Source organism: Periplaneta americana, chromosome 2 (genome assembly GCF_040183065.1).
Source record: "Periplaneta americana isolate PAMFEO1 chromosome 2, P.americana_PAMFEO1_priV1, whole genome shotgun sequence".
Taxonomy (NCBI): Eukaryota; Metazoa; Arthropoda; class Insecta; order Blattodea; family Blattidae; genus Periplaneta; species Periplaneta americana.
This window is the reverse complement of record NC_091118.1, coordinates 181,652,458-181,677,802: the sequence shown is the minus strand read 5'-3', so window position 1 is coordinate 181,677,802 and position 25,345 is coordinate 181,652,458. Positions and strand designations below refer to the sequence as shown.

At 36.4% G+C, this 25,345-nt stretch overlaps 1 protein-coding gene across 2 annotated transcripts in view; it reads left to right on the top strand.

Moving 5' to 3' along the window:
* The window catches only part of LOC138694887 (protein dachsous-like), a 378,336-nt gene extending 357,852 nt beyond the window's left edge, over positions 1-20,484 (top strand). Inside the window, exons 14-16 of one of the 2 annotated variants that reach the window (XM_069819056.1) lie at positions 6,973-7,270; positions 9,407-9,544; positions 11,497-20,484. In XM_069819056.1, coding sequence (XP_069675157.1) covers positions 6,973-7,270; positions 9,407-9,544; positions 11,497-14,077 — 3,017 coding nt within the window. In that variant the 3' untranslated portion in view covers positions 14,078-20,484. Of the gene's footprint in view, positions 1-6,969; positions 7,271-9,406; positions 9,545-11,496 lie in introns of both variants that reach the window. The other variant, XM_069819055.1, reaches the window with a different exon arrangement.
* The last annotated feature ends 4,861 nt before the right edge of the window (positions 20,485-25,345 follow it).

The window sequence follows — 25,345 nt, the reverse complement described above, 5'->3', positions numbered from 1 at the left end:
CAATTGTGGTGGGATTATTATTGCTTAGGCCTACTTTTTTCTTCAAAGGATATGTTTCTAATTATAGCTGTTAATTTTGTTGTTATTTTTATTTGTTGCTTTACTAGAGACGTAGAAAAAGTCTGTTACAATAAAATTTATTGATCACGTTTTATTTCCAATTCTGGTGTGATTATTATTGCTTAACCTCATCCCACTTTGTTAGCTACGTAAGCCTACACTACAAGTACCGGTACACGTAAGTTACTCCATTAATTCATATTTCCATTATTATTGTTGTAAAGAGAAATGCAAATTAATATTTATTGGTTTCATAGTTAATTATCGCTATAATCTTGAATGAGTGAAGTTATTATAGTAAATTTCAGTTCGTTTTGCACAAACAAAAATTATATTAACTTATTTCTTGCAGGTATCTTCGTGTTTATGGTGGAATTTAATATACTTCATTAAAATAATAAATTAACTTTATGCATTTAATATTTCAATAATGGAAGGAAGGTGTTAATTTTTCCAAAAGAACACGACAACGAAAGTGTAACATATTTTGTCGGCTGCTAAGAGAGAGATCTGCGATGATGAGGCGATAGTAGAGATCCTAGTGGTGGGCAACTACCCATGTTTGCATTTTTACTACATATTGAGCTTCGCGACTGTATATAGTAGACTGTGATATTATTCTAATTATTCTGTGCTCTTTGGTTTGTTCTTCTGTGGTTACAAGCAGCCATAATCATAAAATGACAGTCGATACGAACAGCTGTTAGAGGGGTGGCTATTTTCTCTCTATATACAACTCTTAAACAAGGGGTTTCGTGTATATAACTACTGCAAAGCAATTCCCATTGCATAGTTACAGCCTGTTTATACACCCATCGCTTATGCATGGTTTATTAGTTAAGTTTTCTGTCCCAACTCTGCATAAGTCTCGTATAAAAATTATACACGGTTTATTAGTAAGACTGTTACACGATAACAAATGTTTCATACAAAGATGGTCACTATCACAGGTGGTTTCTGAGGCCTGGAAAGAAGCGAGCAGTGCACTTGTAGAAACGATGCGTGGTCCTGCCACCCCGTGCCGTGTGCAGAGGTAGGCGGCACGCTGACAATATCAGAGCCCATAATGAATAGATCCATGCTGCCCCGAGGAGAACGATCATATCTGCGTCCATTCAAATCCCGCGTACAAAGAATATTTTACATTGGGTTCACTCGAAATACCGTTCACTGCAGCATGCCCCTTCCGCTTGCAATACCTGTCTTATAATCGAGAGACTCTCTTCCTCTCTCTTTCTCTCTCTCTTTCTGACATGAGGAATGCACAGATATTCCTCTGTAAAGCTTAGGTAATGATAGATTTTTCAGAAGGGTTTCAGTTGGATTTTTTCATTATTGGCGGAAAATAAAAACACGTTTAAAAATTGACAGGTGATTTAAGAAAACTACAATGATTGAGTGGAACATTACACTCTAATTAAAGAAATAAAAAACTATTTGTACCTTCTTTAACATTGTAATGTATTTTAGTTGATATTAATGTATTAGTATACCTAATATTTCCGTTAATATTGTGTGGAAAATCTCGACGGACTGCGTGGAAAACAATGAGACAAGAAGTCAATAGTACCCTTTTGTTTTCCTTCTGTTTCATGCCAATACGTTACGATTTTTTCTCTCTTGTACTATGCTTCGAACAATGTATCATGCCGAAACTTCTCATCGTTTCGAAGGTTAAATTAATCTTCAAAACTGGAGGTGAGGAAAAGATAACTGAACTGTTCTGCAAATGGGAGCAGTTCCGAAGAAGAACAGATAAAGGTACACCCTATTTTATTAGAGGGGGATGAACTTTTGAATTTTATAATGCGGGTATATTTATGTACTGTTGTCGAACACTGACTGTTACCTTTGCCATCTATTCATAGAAATAATAACAATTAAAGAAGCGACACTTACACGAACAAGTTATCGAAAACTATCGATTAGTGAGGTCAGATACCTTTGAACGTCAGTGTATAGTCGTACTTCGATATCTCGAAGTGCTTCCGGAAACTGGTAATGTTTCGAGTTATCGAAAATTCGAGGTATAGAAAATATGACAACGTTTCCAATACCATAAATTAATATTGAAGGTAAGTATTATCGCTTAACTTTGAACAAAGAGAATTCGTGATTGTCCATAGACTCTTTCTTTGCTTTCCGGAACGACGATTTTAGCAATATAATTCACAACAAAGTTTGAGAAGAATAATGTTACATACATGCCATCTCAGTAGTGCTCATTGTGCTATTCCGTTACGGTACAGATATCTGCCTGTAGTGCTTGACAGGAATGTGACTATTACCCTAGATCATATGAGCCGTTCAGAGCAAAAGTGGTGTAAGTTAATATTGGATAATGAGGTTTAAAGTAAAAATTCTGTAAAATACAGCGCAAAGTAGCAATTAATATGTCCTTCTTGCTAGCCACTGACTACTAATAGTTTAAATAACTTGAATATTAATTGCTACTTTGCGCTGTATTTTACAGAATGTTTACTTTAACCCTCATTTCCCATTTTTGACTTACACCACTTCTGCTCTCAACGGCTCATATATACCCAGATTGCTCGGCATTATAGGTTTTGACTGTAACAACTTTTGTCAGGTTTACTATGCTGCCATCTAGTTGTTACATAAGCAGTCACGTTATAACTCCCATTTGAATTGCATTAGCGACTGTACTGCCATCTCGTGTTCGTTTACAGCGGACGGGTGGCGATCCTTATCTTCAAAGTGCAACCGATTTTAACATAGGAATGAGCAATCTATATGTGATCTGGGCTATTACTACTGGGTTGGAGAAGGACACATTCAAAGGAAGGAAAGTACTAATGTACAATGTTTGTTAAAGTGGTGATATATCACATTCATTCAATTTTACTTACACATGTGTACATAACTTTCATTTTCACCTTAAAATCGAGTTGAAAATTATGTATTTTCTACTGGGAATAGAAATATCCATCGGGATAACGAAAATTCGAGTAATAAAACTTCGAGATATAGAAAAATATTACATGTAATATTATATATGATTCCGCCGAGAAATTAAAATTACTTCGAGGTATCGACAAATCGAGTTATAGAAGTTCGACTGTATTTAAAACAGATCAAGATGTATAATCCTTAGTGATGGTGGTGGTGGTGGTGGTGGTATGTATAATTTCATTCTCCTCGTACGTATTCAGGAAGTCTCGTCGAGTGATTGGTTTCCTGTAGAAAAACTGTTGAAAGTCTTACTTTTTGTGCACGTGTAGCTGATAGCAGTAACGTATATAACTCAGAATACAATAGACATTAGTCGGTATGTATACGTTGTATTACGATGACGTTACAAAAGTGGCAATAATATATATTCGATATGCTGTCTTGCTTTTATGTTACTGACCAGAGAGTGCATTTATAACCTCCTGCATATGGCTGTTGGATGGATCGGAATCCCACACTGACGCCTTCCCTCTGACATTGAGTTAAAATCGTGTTAATTTTAATCTAGATGTGCAACTTTGATTCATGCCATACAAAAGAGTCAATAACAATATTACTATAAACGCCATAATTTCGACGTTTATACAAAACCGTCGCAGACGATAGCGTTTCTGACTACAAACCTAGGGAACCCAAGTTCGATTCCCAATCGAAAAGCGGAGATTTTATTTTCCTTACATACAATTAAGTTATGTCTCTTGTCTCATTTTTTTCTTGCATTAGCTTAAGTTGTGATGCTATTATTATTATTATTATTATTATTATTATTATTATTATTATTGTGATTCAAATAAGAAAAATCCATCGGTTAGCGTGTCTGGCCGCGAAACCAGGTGGCCCGGATTCGATTCCTGATAGGGGCAAGTTAACTGGTTGAGGTTTTTTCCGGGGTTTTCCCTCAACCCAATATGAGCAAATACTGGGTAACTATCGGTGCTGGACCCCGTACTATTTCACCAGCATTATCACCTTCATTTCATTCAGACGCTAAATAATCTAGATGTTGGTAAAGCGTCGTAAAATAACCTACTAAAAAAAAAAAAGAAAAATCCATTGTGTGATAGGCCACGGAGTGTCAATGTATATCAGCTAACTGCTGGACTCACGCCCACATATCCCAAGAGAAGTGAACGATCATCCAACCAGTACGGAGCTATCGTATAATTGGCACGATGATTGGTCAATCGTTTTATCTGATTTCCAAAACTGAATTTCGCTACTCACTGCAGCTACCCAAATTCACCACGATGCCGGGTGAGCACCGGCCCAATACTCTGGCCAACATTGCATAAAGAAAATCTCTTTTCCCATGATGAATCGAACCAGCGCCTATTTCGTAACACTAGCCCAAGGCATGGCGCCTTAGACTGCGCAGCTAAGTAGTGTAAGAAATTCTCAAGATCTAGTCACTAAGAACAAGTAATATGTAACCATCTAACAGTTTCATTTTTATTAATCTTTTTCATATAGATTTGAGATTATGTTTTTGGAAAATAATTTTAGCATACATGTCGAATGATCTACATCTCTATTTTTCTATCCTACTGTTATAGAATTTTTGATTCAATGCAAGTTGGTATCGATATAGGCCTATCTGAACACATTTTTGAGTAGCATAAGTGAACAGCTTCAAGTAATAGCATGAGCTCCTGCCAGGAAGTCAAAAGGAGAATAACAATGGCACTGCTACTGCGCACCTCTGGAAAAGGAATTAAGGAAGAGACTAGTGAAGTGCTTTGTGTGGAGGGTGGCTTTGTATGGACATTACGACGAAGTGAAGAGAAGCGACTAGAAGCATTTGAAATGTGGATATGGAGAGGAATCGCCAGAGTAAGAAATGAAGCTGTGTTAGAAAGATTGGGTGAATAAAAAATACCGGTAATGCTGAAACTGATCAGGAAGAGACAAAGAAATTGGCTGGATCACTGACTGAGAACAAACTGCCAACTGAAGGATGCACTGGAAAGAATAGTGAACGAAAAAAGTTCGGGATAGAAGAGGTTATCAAATTTATTTATTTATTTATTTATTTATTTATTTATTTATTTTATTTATTTGTTTATTTATTTATTTATTTATTTATTTATTTATTTATTTATTTTGCTCATAATTGTAACATAAAATATAATATAAACAGAAAAACTTTAGCTCGCCCTTGAATTGATTCCTGAATTGAAATTAAGAAGTATAGGCCTATAGCCTAAGACAATTTGTCTTATGTCTACTACGCAATAAGAATATATAAATTTAAATTTACAATTTTTAAATTTTTATAAAATCCATACATATCTTTTTAAATTTAATACTAGAACTATTAGAATTGACAGATTAGGATATTTAAATATAAATTTGTTATATATTCTTGGGCCTAAATTATTACTATGACGAACGACATTAAGATAGGCCTATATGGATCGTATGCGGAGACTGAGAGGAAGATGGAAAAGAGGGAAGATTGGAGAATGCTGGGTTTGCAGTGAAAGACCTGCCACTGAGCAGAAAATTATGAATGAACAATACTTTGTTTCGATATTACTCGCTATCCATCATAACTAGTCATGAAGTGAGGCAAATTTAGGGCCACACAGAGATAGAGCGTTCCGAATCCCCTTAAATGTGGTGTGGGCACTAATAATTCAATCAAGTCTGCAGATTTTCCCTTAACTCCCCACTGCACCTTCTCCGGCTGAGACGAGCAGACAGGAAGGTACAGTAAACATTGCTTAGTGACGGATTGTATAAGGTAGACATCATAGCTTTTACGAACTTTCGGCTTTTGCTGTTCGCCTGAAATTCATCACTGATGCAGAGTGCCTACTCTGTGTTTCTTTCTAAGGCAGTGTAAACGAAACGGACATTTGTGGGGGTACCTGATTTCCGTTTCATTTCCCCGTTGCGCCGAGGGCTGCCTTAAATGATTAACAGTCATTAATGTTTTAAATGTTTAAATATTAAAATCTCTGGTGTTGTAAAATTAAATATGGCAATTGATACTATACCTGTTTTTTTGAAAGATGGGACATGACAGTTAAGCGGCCGAGCATGGAACTATAGCGCTATGTTGCCACATTGGACTACCACGCTGCCAGCTGAAGGAAGCTAGCAATTGACGTTAAGATGGCTGACGTTAAAACATTCATTGACAATTGACGCGAATGTAAGAAAACAATACAAAAATCGACAGAGATTCAAACACGAAACGTACCAATGCTAACATTGTGTGCACAATAAATGTCGCCAAAAGAGCTATTAAGGGGACACTATGGTAAAATAATGGTGAAAAATTAAGAAAATCGATTTAAAAATTTATTGTGGCTCTCTATTTAGACCTACCTCAAAAAGCTAATTAATTTATGTTCCCATGACTATTTTCAAGCTTTTGAGTTAATATGAATTAAAAATTGTGACGCAAGGAGCCTTTTTAGTGACATCAATCTAAAATACATTTAAAAAATATCATTTCGAAACTATTAGCCCTAATGGAACAAAATTTTGTACAGATGATAGTATTGTAGGTATATTTATGTAATTTAAAATTCATAAATTTTGGATGAAAATTATAAAAGTTTTAAAACTCACACAGAAGTGTCCCCTTAAGTTCACGCCACGTGGGAACGGTAAGTTTGGCAACTCAACCGTTGTTACCATAGCAACAGGCCTACCACTCTATGTGACATTCAGTTGTTTTTCCGATCGCAACGCTCTTGTCATGTCCCATCTTTAAAAAATACAAGTATACATGAGTTTATTTATTTTTAATGACATCCGAATTTGATAATGAAACTTCTGTTTTCAGATTTTCTATGAGATTACGCATTACGAAACAGAAACATGTGTCATTTCTACACGTTCAATTGACGTTCTTTTTGGTATGTGCAGTTATTTCCTTGTAACCTCTTTGCTAGAAGTAGAAGCTAAAACCCTTGCTTGTTGCAGAAGGTGGTGACCCGGCTTACGCGATCCTGACGGTGAACGCGACCGACGCCGACGCCGGCGACAACGCCAAGGTGCACTACTCGCTACTGACGCCCGTGAAGGGCTTCACCGTGGATCAGACGACAGGCACGCTGTACGCCAACAGGACGGGCATCCCTGTGGCGCTCATGAAGCAGGACATCCAGCTCGTCATCGTCGCCACGGACGCCGGCAACCCGCCTCTCTCGTCCAGCGTGGCCGTCAGAATCCATGTCAACGACGGAAGCAACGCGCGGCCGAGATTTGCGCAGGACGAGTACAGGTGCGTACCAGTTGCGGGCTGTGACGTCTCGCTTAAAGGGAGTTTTATGGAATCTCGTATTGTACATTTTAAGGCTAGTTCACAATAAACCGAGAAAGGAAATAATGTTAAAATAAATGTATTTAAATGTGAGCAATCACAATAGTTAATTGTGAATGCTAACATTTAAATAAGTTACATTTATTTCAACAATATTTCCGTTCTCGTTCTTGTTGTTTCCGTTCCCGGTTTATTGTGAACCAGCCTTAAGCAATAAATAGGTTTACGTCGCAAGTTTTGCGAGAAGGCCGTTTAAGGGCAACGACCATCGGTCCGACCGCGAAACACTCAGAATAACTCTCGGTACAGACACATTAATTAATTAATTAATTAATTAATTTATTTATTTATTTATTTATTTATTTATTTATTTATTTGTTTGTTTGTTTGTTTATTTATTTTTTTAATTATTTAGGTTATTCATTCAGTTATTTTATTTATCTGTTTACTTACTTACATATTTATTTCACATACATTTGAGCAGCAACTCATAATTGGAGCAGTACATTAACAAATACATGACGATATATAAATTATACAATTAAAGCCTATAAAATTCTGACCTGTTAATAAATACTACAATAATTTTAAATAATTACTGTAATCTAGTCTATTCATATTAATTTACGTACAATAATACTTTAACTGTTAACTACTTATAAAATTACAAAAAGTTACTAATAACTTAATACTATATATTGTTGTATTTCTGCCATATATATGCCTACATACTAACTTGTTATTGAATCATTACTTACCCATTTCATAAGATTAGCTGAAAATATTACCTGTGTGCTTCTAGGCTAAATGGCATCTCCTCAAAATATTCCAGTTTATACTAACGAGTGCATGGGGTATACACGCATAAAAGAAATTTATCTTCTTATTATCTTACAGTTCTAAAGTATAAGAATTCGTTTTTCAGATGTCGCCACATTTCATGAGATCGAGAGAAGAATTTTCTAGGGTTTGCATATACGCAATTTCTTATTCCTGGTAGCATGTTTAATTATTTTCTGTGTTTTTATACTTTATAGCTTGATGTACGTTTCTTTCTGAAATTCTATTTGGATGAGCAGTAGGTCTATTAAAATTCTTGTTGAAATTTGCATGAAAAGATTTACATGCGTTACAAAATTAAATAAGAACTATTGTTTCATTTTCATCTAAATGACTGTAATTTCTGAATTGGCTCCTATGTTGCCAATGTTAATAAATAAACGCTAGGCGGACGAGTTGACATGTTCGATTAAAATGTCACACCTTCGAAATGCGATGTGTTTGTGAGTTTCGGACGAAGTTACATTTCCCCTAATAAATTGTTTGTCAGCAACTTAATTTTCGCTTTAGTGACCCGAAATATTGCAGTAATTCATAAAACTTTGAAAGGGGCAGACAGTCACTGATAATTAGATTCAGAGGCTGCATTGAATTGACGTAGGAGGACCACTCTTCGAACAAAACCTACACTAATTTGTGTTTGTTGGTTTATTGAAATTGCGCGTCTTACAGGGTTATTTATTTGTTGCTGTAACATTCTACGTATTAATTTGATTTCTTGAAAATAATTATGTTTATGTTATTTCTTTAAAGTAAGGAGGTAACGTGAAAGCAGCTTTGAAATAAGAATATTATACCTAAAGCCCTGTTGTCTTGAGAACAATTGATTTCTATTATTTTCCTATCAAGGATAGTTCAGTTAAGTGTATCTACTCTATAGCCTTTAGAAGTTTGTCGGTACACTTTTGATTCATCCTTATTTTCTTATGAGTGTGACATAGATGTGATTACCAAAATGTGTACACGCTTCGTGCTATCACTTACCCTTCATTTGTCACAAGTCACTTACTATAATGTGAATACATTTTTGTTTTAGCATTTTGTTTAAGAAACTTTACCCTTTATCTGTTATACTATGAATACAGGAGCAGAGTACATACTGAACGTATTATTTGTCTAATCTCAAAATGTGGCACGTGCACCAGTTCTTACTCTATTTCCTGAGTGACAGAAGAAAGTCACTTTAAAGAGAGTCAGCAATTGATTTTGTACTTGACTCTGCACTTTTTTTCAATTTGAGAATTGCTTGTTTTATAGAGTTCATCTCAGAGAAGATTCTCCGTGCGGGACGACGGTGGCGAAGATCGCAGCTTCTGAGATGGCCATGGAAGAAACTCGGAACGTCATGTTCTCCATCTATGACGGCAACGTGGACGGATCCTTCCAAGTCATGAGGTAATGGCTATGTTGTATTAGGACTGGGGGTATACACTCCCTGATTATCACAGCAGCATATTCCACCATAATTACAAATTTATATTTTTAGTAATTATAACATACTACAAGTTACATTTGTCATATGCTCAGTCCACTCTGGACTCAAAGTATCTGGTTCTATTCCGGCCGAGAGTGTTGAATTTTTAGTTACATAACAGTGGCAACGTATTGATTCAGAATCCCGTTGGTCACAGACTATCGGTCTTACTAATAAACCGTGTATAGTTTTTATACGGGACTTAAGCAGAGTTGGGACAGAAAACGTTGCTAATAAACCATACATAAGCGATGGATGTATAAACAGCCTGTAACTATACATGAGAATTGCTTTGCTGTAGTTATATGCACGAAATCCCTTGTTTAAACGTTGTATATAGAGAAAAAAAATGGCCTCCCCTCTAACAGCTGTTCGTATCGACTGTCATTTTATGAAGATGGTTGCCTTGTAACCGCAGAAAAACAAACCAAAGAGCACAGAATAATTAGAATTACGTATATTGCTGTAGCTGTATCCTTTGACCAAAATATAGTATGGCAAGCGACTAGGCCCAGTTGTACTATCGATACTTAGCGCGACACACTAGCGCTCATTATCAGATGCAGTAGATATTCTATTACCTTTCGAAACTATGACGTACCTGTGTAATAATCATTTAGCTTCTGCTAAACTAAGTTCAATCAGATTAAACTGATAAAAATCGTCAGTTAGTTTTGATCTTAGATCAAGAAGAAATGATCAGCGATTAGTGTTTGTACAATAAAAAATCACAGGTTAACTGTTTTAACCATCTGGGCTACAATATTCATACCTAAAGAATTTAGACATTACAAAATTATCAATAAACTCAATTATATATCATATCTCAGAAGCTAGGATGTCCAAAATCTCCATTTTTAGATATGGTGAAATGAATGTTCCACTTTGCACACATCTTTACGATTTACTTCCTTTGAATATCGAAATATATACGCAACTATCCATCCCTGCAACTTGGGAGTACCAACATCAAAACAAGCATAAAAAACATAATTATGAATCAACCATAACCAAAGAATCCATGTGTCTGGCTTTACTTCCTTTTGCCTTCTCACGAAAGATATGAGGTACAAAAAAAGACTACCTTAAGTATATTTGGAAAGGAATCAGTTAAAGTTTTACAGAGTAATGACGGTTTCCATATTATTTTATGGCACAGAATTTTGAACAATAAACAAAAATGAATAAAAAAATAACAAAACAGCAGAAATTAAGAAGTATTGCTGGATATACATACACTGTTAGACAAGAGAAGAAATGAAAATACCAGAAGGGAACTCCACATTTTTAAGTTACTAGAGTCCACACCTGTGAAGTAACAGCGCGTCTGACCGCGAAACTAGGTAGCTCGGGTTCGAATCCCGGTTGGGGAAAGTTACCTAGTTGAGGTTTTTCCTAGCTTTTTCCTTAACCCAATATGAGAAAATGCTGGGTAACTATTGGTGCTAGACCTCGGATTCATTTCACCGGCATTATCGCCTTCATTTCATTCAGACGCTAAATAACCTCAGATGTTATTCAGCGCAGTAAAATAATCCACTAAAAAGTTAATAGAAAATAACACACTAGTGTAAGAATAATTGGAAATAACATGTAAAATAAATAGAGGACTACTGCATTCCAAAATTGATATTGAACTATAGAAATGTTTGCAGACCGAGAAAGAGATGGCTAGAACAGTTCTAATTCCTGAGATAGGAACAGTTCTAATAGGTCTTAATGTCTGATGATGACGACCAAAAATCTAAGTTCAGTTTGATTGATTACTGGGTCGAAGAGTTTCAAATCGTTCATTCATAAAAAGGATATACTCTTTTCTTAATATTAGAAGTCTACAGTAATAATTAATAACTGGTGTTTTATTGCATTGCAGCCCAAGTGGGGACCTGGTGCTCATCAAGGCTCTGGACCGGGAAACCGAGGACTCTTACACCCTGCGCGTAGTAGCCGGAGAACCCAACTCGCCTCCCAACAACGCTACGGCCGTGCTGGTGCACGTCATGGTAGACGACGCCAACGACAACTCGCCCGTGTTCCAGAGTTCTGGCACTGGCGGCTACGACATCACCGTGAGCGAGGGTGCTAGCCTCGGCCACTCTATCCTCAAAGTAACGGCCTCCGACGCTGACCAGGCGGGAGGCCCCAACGCCGAGTTGGTTTACGACATCACTTCAGGCAACGACCGGGACCTATTCGCTCTGGACCCTCAGACTGGAGTTCTGAGCGTCAAACGGGCTCTGGACTACGACGCCGGCGTCACGGAGTACATGCTTGTAGTCAGAGCGTCAGACAGCGCCAAACTGCCGATTGACGCTCCGCTGTCAACGGTCACTAGCGTCCATATACGTCTGAAGGACGAGAACGACAATGCTCCACGCTTCCCGGTGTCGGAATACCTTGAGTTCGTTGGGGAGAATGAACACGCTGGAACGGCCGTATTCACGGCACGTGCTACGGACCTCGACAAGGGAATCTATGGCAAGCTCAACTATTCTATTGTGTCTGCCGACGTGGAGGACTCGTGGAAGCTATTCCGTGTGGATGCAGCCACAGGGCTTGTCACAACTGACGCTGAATTTGATTACGAATCTCGGAACCGTTACGCCTTCACGTTGAGAGCCAGTGACGTCGGAGGAAAGACGGCGAGCGTGCGAGTGCGTGTGGAAGTCGAGAGTCGTGATGAGTTCCATCCCCAGTTTACAGAGCGGACTTACCGTTTCGTGTTGGCCCCAGCGTCAGGGCATCTGCCGGTTGGGTATGTCGTGGGGCATGTGGCTGCAACGGACCGTGATAAGGGACCAGATGGTCGAGTGGTGTATCAGTTGACGACACAACATCCGTACTTCAAGGTGAATCGCACGACTGGCGCCGTGATGGTGAAGAAGAAGCTAGACGGCGCAGCGTTAGAGGCTGGACGAGACATCAGCCTGGTGGTGACGGCTTCATCTGGACGTCAGGGATCTCTCACTAATATGACCGTTGTGGAGCTGGCCCTCGATCCTCTGGCGGACCACGGGACTAACCTGGCCAGCAGTAGTGCTGCTGACGCTGGTGGCAACAACACGACGCTGGCATCGGCATCGGGAGGTCTCGCAGACTGGGCACTAGGGCTTCTCATCGCTCTAATCCTTGTGGTGCTTGCATTCGGCGCTGTATTCCTGTTCCTGCACATGCGCAATCGACGACAGAAGAAGGTTAACAAGCCAGCTCTGAGCGCAGGCGCCGCCGTTGGAAGTCCGGAGAGTTTCGTAGACCCTGGCGCTTTTGATACCATACCCATCAGAGGTGGAGGGGCCGGAGGAGGGGTGCAAGGCCCTGCTGCGCAATTCGGGCCCCCAAAGTACGACGAGATACCACCCTATGTTGGAGGTCCTGTAGTTCATCGTAACAATAACTCCAGTAGTTCCAACTCGGGGGCCGCGACCACTTCGGAGTTGTCCGGCTCGGAGCAGTCGGGGTCAAGCGGTAGGGGATCGGCAGAAGATGGAGAGGATGTTGAAGATGAGGAGATTAGGATGATAAATGAGGGACCTTTGCAGAGAGACTCGGGGATTCATCGTCAGACAGATGACGTGGATGACGATAATCTGTCCGACGTCTCAGTGCACAATACTCAGGAATATCTGGCGCGTCTTGGGATCGTGGACACGGGCGGCGCTGCCGATGCCGGTGCCGGTAAGGGCGTCCCGATGCACATGTTCGACGAGGAGGGCGGAGGGGAGGCAGATATTACGAATCTGATCTACGCTAAGCTCAACGATGTGGGAGCCAGTGAGAGGGGAAGCAGTGCGGAGGACGGGGGTGGTGCAAGCGGTGGGGTGCTCTGCGGGTTCGGAGAAGTGAGCGGGGTGGCCGCGACGCACCAACCGTCCATGACCGGTTCTCTCAGCTCCATAGTGCACAGTGAGGAGGAGCTGACGGGCAGCTACAACTGGGACTATCTGCTAGACTGGGGCCCGCAGTACCAGCCTCTAGCGCACGTGTTCTCGGAGATCGCGAGGTTGAAGGACGACACGGCGTCTGTGCAGAGCACGAACAGCGGGGCCTCGTCCGGCAAGGGCAAGGCCGCGATAGCGCCTCACCCTCCGGTCGTGAAGACTGTGCCCCCGCCCCTCCTCACGAGCGTCGCGCCGCGATCCATCGCGGCTCCCGTCCTGGCGTCGCGGTCTGCAGGCGGCGCCCACTCCGCTAGTCACCACGGGGCGGCGTCGGCCCAGGGCAGCCAACAGCTGCTGATGCTGCCGCGCTCGCCCATCAGCCACGACGCGTCGGGCGCCGGATTCAGCACCTCCACCGCCATGTCGCCCAGCTTCTCACCCTCGCTGTCGCCCCTGGCCACGAGGTCGCCGTCCATATCGCCCCTCGTGACGCCGGGCGTGCCCACGGCCCACCACGTCAGGCAGGCGCAACAGCCGCAGCGGACGGCCGTGGCGGAGACAGAGCTGCGCATCTAGCAGACCTCGCGCCGGCTGGGGGATGGTGTGCCGCCCATCTTGTCACATATCTCATATTTATTTATTGCTGCTCTCAACTAGAGAAACACTGCGAAGTTTTTACCTTGTACTTCACTCGAGAGTTAGCCGAATTTATAACGTAGCTACCTATCAGTTCAATTGCATTCCAACAGAATAAGTGCTTTAATTAAGTAATTAATTAGGCATACAAATTAAAACATTTGAATCAGTCGGAGCTAAAAGGAACTAAGTCACTTTTCACAGCTTTTCAGGAGACGCAAAAAACATTCCACTAATAACACAAATATTATATTTTTATGTTATAGAAGACAAAAGAATATTTAAAAATCTTAGTTCCTTCTTCCACCGTTCGATGTGCATGACATCCGTTGTTCAAATTGTTTCATAAACCAAAACTGCACATTTTGACTTAGTTCCTTTTAGCTCCGACCCATTCATTTGCTTTACTGATTAATATGGTCAATATGAAATGAACTAAGATTTTAATATCTAAATTAAATAATTAATTAAGTAAATTCATCCTTATAACTAGGTTTGTTATGTTGGGGACCGGTTACACAAGTTGACTGCAACATGGTACATAGGCCGGAGACGTGAACTAGTACGAGGACATTGACTTGGTTCTGCGATCGATTACGGGAATAACAAGGTGCACATAAACAAAAATACGGAGAGCTCTAGAAGTAAATACTGTATAAGCTACATAGCATTATAAAGATATATTTTTACTTACCTTTCATTATGTGCAGAAGAATTATCATAGAATTATTCGTGTGATTGAGTTTCCTCCTTTCTTTTCGTGTGCTACAATGTTTCTGTATATAATATCGCTATACCTCGTATGTTTGTACTACATAATTTACATGTAATGTTCCCGTCATTCACTTCAAAACACTCACCAAATTCCGCCGCAAAAAAATATGCACCTGAGAACCTTTAACCTTCGGCATTATTATTCAGCAGGTACACTGTTCAGCATTCCACGGTAGTGACTGGCGAATGGAGTATTCAGCAGGTACACTGTTTACGCATGTTAGAGTACTGACTGGTGAACGGATAGTCAACTTGACCCTATCAGTCACCAACATGACAACCCTACCCATAACCATGATGATATTTTGTCAGAATCTCAAAACCAAAGGTGAACCAAATTAAAAAATTAACCAATGGGTTCTGATTTTGAATCAGAAGGTATAAGGTTCGATTCCTTGCCAATAAATAAAATAATATTTTTAATTATAGCAAATAATAAAGTTACAACGTACAAAACAAAATACTATTACTATTAAAAGAGTCTTCATGTTCCATACAAGAAAATGTAAATGTATAATTATCATTTCAATTCAATAATAAATTCATGACCACATTTCGCCATAATTTCAGAACCGAATATGTATAAATGTAATAATAATAATAATAATAATAATAATAATAATAATAATAATAATTTTAAAGCATGTAAAATAAAACAATTTACTTAATAGGAAAATCGTATGTTCCATAAAAAATAATTGAAACAGTTAACATTAAAATTGTTTAATTAATTGTAGGGACTATGTAATGAAAGATAGATTTTATTTCCATCCAACAACCCCACAAAATGTCGCCATAATTTCATAAACAAAGAGTATCACATTCGTCTCTGACTTTGAATCGGAAGGTTTATGGTTCGATGTCCCCGTCCCCAAAAAATACTAATACAACAATAAAGTAATTACGTAATAATAAATGTTACAAAAGTAAAACACTTCATGTTCCATATAAACAGAATTAGAAATGTCTGCTTAACATCTAAATTCATAAAGTAATAACTAGGTAATCAAAGAGAATAATTTTTCTTCACGATTATAAACCTTCAAAATCTCAGAAAAAATATAAACAAGATTAAACGCTCACCTTCATCTTACTTTTAGGGTCAGAAAACATGGTAAGTAAATTTATAACAGATTTTCTCCTTCTCAAATATAGCTATATACTACCATTTCTTTCATTGCATCCTTTCTAAAAACTTAACAAAATAAATATTAAATTAAATTAAATATTAAAACTAAAATTAATTGGAATATTAATTATCTAACTGTATAACATTATGTCGTAAAGAAACGAGTATTTTAACTCAAAATTTACTTAAATTTAAGTAACTGATTATTCAGACACAGTTACATTCCTCGTCCAACAATATTTTAACCACAATTTCAAGAAACTCCTCTATTAATTCTCAATTCAGTACCGAGATCTTAAATCAGTCTACTCAATATACATTTACCAGATCAGAGTTGTTACTGATCAGCTTCCATTTTACTGTGAGAATGTAGTATGGAACTTAAATTATTATTCCCCTGATACAGAACTATATGCGAACTAATGTGTCAGAAAGTTGTTATTGTCAGTAAACATAATCTGCCAAGGAAAATGAAACGAGTAATTTTTCATTTTCATTTTCTTTAAATACAGGTCGATTGTTATGTAATTTTTTACACACGAAAAGAATTGAAGTTTTCTCTCATTTATTTTTTCATAAAAACTGTAATTTTCTTAAATATTTTGGGGTAGTACCTATAAGATTATTAAAAATTGAAATTAATTCGCTTATTTACATTATAACAAAATGCCATATGTTACCCTCAGAAATCTAAAAATTACTACTACCATATAATCGTGTATTTCCAGTGAAACTTTCGTGTCCGACCAAAAATAAATACTTATCTGTTACTATTCATATCAAACCACATCATTAAAAAAAAATAATAATATACCTGGTTTTCATACGTTTAATAGAAGTACAAGGTAAAAAAATATTCGTAATGAAATATGATTTTGTTTACTAAAATATTACAATTACAATTTGGAAAGTACACGGGTAACACAATCCAGAAAAGTAAAATAACATCACACAATATATTCCTTAAAAGATCTCATGTTCTTGTTCCTTATCCCACAACTAAATCTAATATGTATAACCACAGATCGTCTATAACTAAACTCATAAGATTACTGAAACATTACAACACTAAAGCCATTCTCTTAACTTGGATTATTTTTACCGTGTATTATTGAAATTTGTATTATAGCCTTTTAACCATAAACTATGATAGGTGACATTTTTATCAAGAAAATAATAATGACAAGATGCTCTCAGACTATTGTGGTTGCACGCTAAACGTGAATTTTCACTTTGTGTGCCATTTCCCAGCCTGTTCGAACGTTACAACATTAGAAGTGAATTAAACTGTGTGCATGGAATTTGTCTGAAGTGTGAACAATGCGAGACATTCAGTTAAATGTTGTTCAGGATGACAGAAAATCAGAAAATACAGGACTTCCAGTGTTCAATGCAGGCGAAATATGTTGCTACAAGGAAGTGCCAAGGAAGAATAAAAGTGAATGTGGTTCATTGTTCAGGAACTGTTCAAGGCATTTGAGGAATATTTAATGGGATATCGTGTTAAGAGGTAAGGTTAAATGTAATTGGTGCTAATGATGGCATTTTGTGTTTATACAAAATGGTGTCCCGATATGTTGGTTGCAGAAGTATTTATTAAGTTTTCAAGTATTAATTTTTGTTTCAGTAACAAAAATACATGTAAATATTAATGTAAAATTTACGTTTGGAATGAAAAATACTTATATTTTGGCATGTTTTTGTAAGAAAATGTCCAAGACAAACGTACTGAATCAAACACATCCTGTAATGTAATGTCATACAAAATGGTCGAATTTTTTAAATAATGTAATGATAGTGTTTAGACAATACAAACAATCTCCTTGTTGTATGCTGTAGAGTTGAACTCAGATATGATGTATTTTCTTATACATATTAATGATACTTTTTAAATTAATTATTCATATAATTTTAATCGTAATAAAAAATTGGCAATTATTTACATTTAGATAATATGCCTATAAAATATTTAGTATATTATAAGGACTACCAACATTTGAGATTTGAGGTAAATTTATGTTCAATTTTATCAACATCCTAATATAAACTTTTGCTTACTCTATCATTTAGTTGAATGCGTTTATATGGAAAATTCATATCATAAAATTAATGAATTAATCTTTATACACTAGTTGACGAAAAGAAAAAATTACTCTTTTGTCTACCTATTTGTTTATTATATTAATTTACAGATTTATACACAACGTAACTTTATATTGTTTTCATATTTATTTGCATAAAACTATTACCGTAGCATTAAAATAATTGTGCACATATGCACATTATATTCATTCAGCACTAAAATGTTTCAACATCGCAAGTCTTAAAGGATATTAATGAGATGAGTTATATTCAATCATACAAGTTCAATTAATTATGAACATTTCAGTATTACAAATTCATACGTGTAAATAATTTTAATCGTAATAAAAAAGTGGCAATTATTTACATTTAGATAATATGCCTATAAAATATTTAGTATATAATAAGGACTACCAACATTTGAGATTTGAGATAAATTTACGTCCAAGTTTTATCAACATCCTAATATAAACTTTTGTTTACTGTATCATTTAGTTGAATGCGTTTATATGGAAAATTCATATTATAAAATTAATGAATTAATCTTTATACACTAGTTGACGAAAAAAAAATAATTACTCTTTTGTCTACCTATTTATTTATTATAATAATTTACAGATATATACACAACATAACTTCATATTGTTTTCATATTTATTTGCATAAAACTATTACCGTAGCATTAAAATAATTGTGCACATACAGTATGCACATTATATTCATTCAGCACTAAAATGTTTCAACATCACAAGTCTTAAAGGATGTTAATGTGATGAGTTATATTCAATCATACAAATTTCAGTATTACAAATTCATACGTGTAAATAATAATACATACTGTAATGATTTCATTTTGTTAGCTAAACGATTATGTCACTCTGTTCGTTCTGAAAGTATTAACAACAAAATTCAGAATGCATCAGCTTTCTTTCTCTGTTCAAATTTCTAAGGAACTTTTGTACTTCATATTAAAATATAATGTACTAAAGTCAGAAATTTTGCCCAATACTTTATGCTTTACGCATTCAATACTTCACGTCGCCATATTAAGTGATAGTAATTGCCATAACATTCAATTTTTAAATATATATTTTATCAGTGAAAATATTACACTTGTGATATTGAAAACATCTTGCTAAACATTACTACTGTGTTTGATTTTTAAGACTTGTTCTTGGACATTATCATTTTTACATTATTTCGTACTTCTGCAACATGGATGAGTTCCTCGCCTTCCTCCATGTTATGACGTATCATAACAGTTGAACCCATTGAGGTAACAATATAATTAGCAAATGAAATTTCGAATCATAAAAAGTATTTTCAATTGCGAAACGGGTTTTATTTTTCTTGTATTCAAACATGAAAATGTCCTGATGACTGAATTCATCAAGCCAAAGGCTTTTCTGTGAGATGTGTTGAGTGAAAAATAAATAAAAACATAGTGTTTATAATGAACATACCGTAAAGTTGCCCGAACTGTGTAGTAAATAAACAATAACAATGAATGGGCTTTCGCGTGTGTAAGTGTGTAAATAAAAGTAAAAAGTGAAAATGTGAAATACGTAAAAAATTCAAACTCGTGTAAATACGTATAAATAATCAAAAACAATTGACTGTAGGACACAATGGACAGGTAAAACTGTTTTAGCCTAATAATAACGCACACCTCGTTTCGTAACAATATGGCAGGTGAGTCTATCACAGTGTCGACAATATTTTTGCTCAACGAACGATTTTCATATCTTGGATGACAACGCACAAGATTCTAATTTCATTCACAGTTCGCAGTCATCTGCCACTGAAACGAAATGTTGGTTACAAGTGCCATTACGACGAGAAACGCTTATATCAAGGTATACGAAGATGTATCTTGTTCCAATTTGATATGGTTTTTATACCACATCACACAAGGACCATTGTGTCATAAACTACTTTTAAAACAAATTTTAAAAAATCCTACTTGTGATATGTTCATAGCTGAGCTTTAATACGACAGCATCCCTTTTATTATTATTATTTCTAAACAGTATCCCTTCACCCCCATATTTTTAACTTGTTCATACCCTTAAGAATTTTCCATCATCCCTTGTTTCTAAAGCTGTGAACCCTTTTATTCTCTCTTCCTTTCCATTTTCTGCGTAGTATTTCGCCATTGATACTGGGGTTTATGTACAAAAAAACACAAAAAAGCTCTCTGAAGTTGCTATGTAAAATAAAACCCCAACCTAGGAAACTAAGGTTATATGTATAGTCCATTTATATCCGACGAAGGATATAACATAATGTACTTAAAGAATATTTTGTACAAACATTAGTTTTCCATTGTTTTTAGGAAGAAATAAAAATCATTTTGTAATAAGTAAGTTGTGAGTCACTGCATCCTTTGTCCTCCGTCATAAGTGATATGTCCTAAATCCTGGTCCAGTTCCAAGTAGTTTTCCGCGACTGTACCTGATCTAACTCGGGACCTTGTCCTTTATTCCCCTCATATAAAAATACGGAGGGCCTAGTAGCCACAAAAAAAGCTGAGGAATGCGGTAAGGTAGTTGACCCTGGGACAACTTGAATCATCTTAGTTCTTAAATTCACTACCAGATACTGACACATGTCGCTCACTGTAACGTGCCATCTATGCAACACGATAAGTAGTATAAATTACATTTTCTCTCATGTTTTGAAACAAACCTTTCATCGTCCTAATATTAACATTTTATAGTTCATCGACCACGTTAGTAGTGTTGTTGGTTCCTTTGCTATTAATTATGCAATATCTCCAACTAAAGTTCAATATAAATCGATATGTTGTGCAAAACCAACACGATGCCGACAGCCCTCTACCTGCGAGTTGTAGAAAGAGAAGTTTTAAAATTTCACATAGATAGCAGCACTAACGCGGCAAACTCATTGCTGCCATCTGGTAGCACATGGTACGAAAATGTAGAGTCCGCTGCGTATGTTTACATTGTACATAGGTAACATTTTAATATAAATAATATAGCATTTTTTCATTCATGAAAACCGTTAGTATTTAAAAAGCTTACTTTTTAATAGATGATGATGACAATAACGTGTAATAATCGAAGAAAAATTTATTTAACAATATAAATTATATATATATATATATATATATATATATATATATATATATATATATATATATATACAGTAGAACCTCTATTATCCGTGGTAATGAAGGGGGTGGTATGAACGGTTAATCGAAAAAGTCGGATAAACCGTACCATAAAAGGTTTAGTAATTTCCACTGTGATCTTTTGTTTTAACGCACTATATAGGTAGTAGATTAGAAATTCACTACTTTAAGTATTTTAATGGCTGAGGAAACTTCTTATGACTGCTGTCTGTGGAATGATAGGTCTCGTGATGTAGATTTACATACTTAATACACTTCATACTTTTTTTTATTAAATTGCGCAAGTTGTAATTTAAATCGGATACGAGATGAACCACAGTTTTTCTTTTCCCGACCCACTCTCTTACTTGCACTTTTTTTTTTGTAGCACAACACGTTTTCTTTTGACACCTCTGGAAGACATTTTGCATAGAAGTTAGACAATACGACCACTCGAAGAGTAGACCATACTGAGTAAGGGAAAAGTCTGTAAAAGAACACTCTGTAGAAAAAATTCGTACTAATATACTGTACAGTACTTCATATTTTTTCTGCAGCATAAAAAAGGAGGGTGAGAGAAAGACAGTCGGATAATCCACCAATCGGTTAAAAGGGTGACGGATAATCGGGGTTTTACTGTATATTACAAATAAACATGTTAGATCCCATGTTGAATTTTGAATGGGATCATCCGGCAATTGTTTTTACGATGTCAGAGGTTTTTTTTGCCAAGCTTAATCAAGGACAGACAATCTTAAAAGGTTGCAACCAGCCAATACAAAATTCTTAAAAAAATGAGGAAAAATACATTGTACTGTACAGACTTTCAATTTTTTAGAGCAAGGTTGACAGTCAGACATGTGTGCTGATTTTAATATGAACACGAGCATTGCACATCATTAACAACCATTATTTTCACAAAAAAAAGTATACTTATGAGAAAAGAGGGTTACCACCTTGTTCTGTGCAGGTATTCAATTGTTACTATTGATCTTAAAAATTTAATTGTAATGCTATATGAAAGCATAAGCATGTTAGATCATAAATTATATTTTTTGGAATTTATCTTGATTCATGAAGTCAATAAATTTTAAAGAAAATGTTAAATTTTGATCTGCTTTACCCCATTTTATGGCATTATAGCTTGAAATACATAAGGTATATATACATATATTGATTTGTTGCTATGCCTCATCTTATACTGATATGTCACTTGCGCCGTCACTCATTTTTACACAATTAACATGCCAAAGTAAGTTTTTAGATTTTTATAATACAACTATCTCTGAAATAAATTTACTTACAAGCACGCATGCAATAAAGTAATATGTAATGAACAAAATTAGAATTTGGTACAAGAAATTTTTGGTTTTGTACCCTGTCATATATCCCAAAACATCTATAGTCCTGTCGCTCTTAATTCTGGCAGCCAGTCACATTGCAGGTTGGCTACATTTAAACGTGTGCGTCTTGTCATTCGCTATTGATGATGTAATGAATTTCCTAAGGCTCGATAAATACTTAAATTAATCGCCCGCCATTTTGGCTCTTTCGTTGGCGTTCGCAGAAATCACACGAGGACGTTATTTGCCGCTCAATTATTTGCTCAATTACAGTGCGTTTGATTTATTATCATAGAAGCTACGACATGATAATGTTTAACGGTGAAGCAAATAGATTCCTCATCTGGTAGCTTGGCAACGAAAGAACAAAAATGGCGAACGATACTACCTACCTAGACTTTATAGAGCCTTCACTTCCTAAGACGTAAGCAAAGGGGAGGAGTCACGCCGGAAATAACAGCGACACGACTATAACTTCACAGAATTACATTTCGATTCCAACATCAGTAAAGGAACGGGAGACCAGTCTGTTGGATCTATTACAAATTCTTCTAATGCAGTTCTTAAGAAAAGCTCTTGGAAACAGATCCAATAGTTAGGTTCTTCTTTCTTTGCCTTTTCCCATAGTGAATTCGATATGTAGTTTCAAAATACTGAATTTTTCTGCATCTGTGACATAGTGCTAAAAACTAAAAAGCTCCTCATCACTTTGAACACCAAGAATGTCTTAATCTGCTCGCTGAGACTACTGGTGGATAGCATTATATGAAGGAAATGACAAATGAAGAAAAGAGACACATTTTTTGTGCATGCACTTTACTGATACGTAATTGTTCATGTCATAAATACATTGCCTTCATTATCTTGTGATATACACATTGTATATAAGAATTTTGGTATTGTAAGGAGGATGACTATATGTCCCGATTAATAGAGGTCGTCCTGTGTTTGGAGTTCAAAAATGTTTTTATTTAACAGTTGTTAAACATTAAATAAATATAAATTTTTTAAGAATACCGGTATTGCCTTTTTTCCTGATTTTTAATTAATAGTAAAAACCTGAGAATTCTTTGCCTTTTACTTAAGTAACCTCGTGTTTCAGGGAATTTTTTTAGGAAGAATCATTATGAACTAGCTTCACAACTAGTGTGTGTGCCATTAAAATGTTAAATTCGTATAATACCACTGAATAAGTAATAACTGCTTTACTGTGTTAATATTATGGTAAATTACGTAGCTGACTAGTTTCGACGTGGTGGCCGTCATTTTCCGAAGCTTAGTGTATCCAAGAATGAAGAATGACAGTGGCATAGCCAGCGGGTGGGTGGGCCCAGGCCCACCCAAAAAAATATGCGAATTTTTATGCAAAATACTCAACATTAAAACTAAACCATGGATCCAGAGCAATAGTTACAGTCGATAGCATTAAGGTAAGAAGTCAAAAATGCGTTCATGTCTTCAAGAGCCAATTTAACTGTGTTGGGTTGGGCCTAAAAAATTGTCTGGCAGCGATAAAAAGAAGGAAGCTGTGGAGGCTACTGATTTGTTGCATCAGCTAGGAAAATTTGACACCTTATTTTATTTGGTAAGTTTAGACGATATTCTTGCTCTTGCAAATTCATTATCGGAAGCACCTCAGTGTCCAAAAATGGATATTAGTAAATGTTCGTCCTTCATTAAGGCAATGATATAAAACTTCTCAAAGCTCTGAAACGAAGAAAAATTCGACAATCATGTCAAGTACAAGGCTCTGTAATCTAGCAATTCAATCTATTGAGAGGGAGAAAAGTTGGGATTTGTTGAAGGACCCATCATCATCGATCGACAGATTCGTTGCTAGGAAATCTCGACTGAAGCGTTTGTATAGGTAAGCCTTGTATGATTGTTTATCATAATTTTGCATGTTATTAAATAAGACTTCCGAGAATGAGTTTCAAGAGAGTTGACGACAGCGCCATTGTCAGGAGATGGGTCAAGTACTTTATAAACCCAAAAAAATTAATGTGGCCCACCAAAAATAATTAGTCTGGCTATGCCACTGAAGAATGACATAATATATTGTACAGTTTCTCTTTATAGATTGTATTTTATATATACCTATATAATGGTAGTATAAAGTTGCAAAAATTGTCACTGCCTGTTGTAACAACAATTGAGAACATGAAAGCAGCCACTGAAAATGTTTTTGAAAACAATGAAAGAAATTTTTGTCATGAGATTTCGACCAGTGTATGGAACAAGGCCCTTACAGTATCAAGATGAGTTTTGGGAGCTACAATGAGTAGTGAAATCGGTTTCGAAAGCCAGCTGTAATGACAGGGGGATTATCTTCCTAACCACACACTACCCCCACACTGGCCGGATGATCGTTCACCTCTGCTGAATCTTATGGTTGTGAAATCAGCAGTTGGCTGGTAGGCTTGGTCCTCTATACTGTCACGCTACAGATTAATTTTATCATTTTCATTACTTCAGCATTTTATGCAAGTTTTCGCCAATATTTCACATGACAAGTCAATATTTATTCATTGTGTTGGATACACACTTTTAACACTTATATAATCATTCAGTAACTTTATAACTTCTTTACTGTGTTAACATTAGATAATTAAGTGGCTAACTAGTTTCGAAGTGTTATCGTTTATTGTCCAAAGCCTAGTGAAGGTCCTGTGCTATCTTCTCTGGTTTTTTGTTGTGGTGGGGTGAGTTCATGATTGTGTCGAAAAGGTTGTATGTTTTGAAATTTA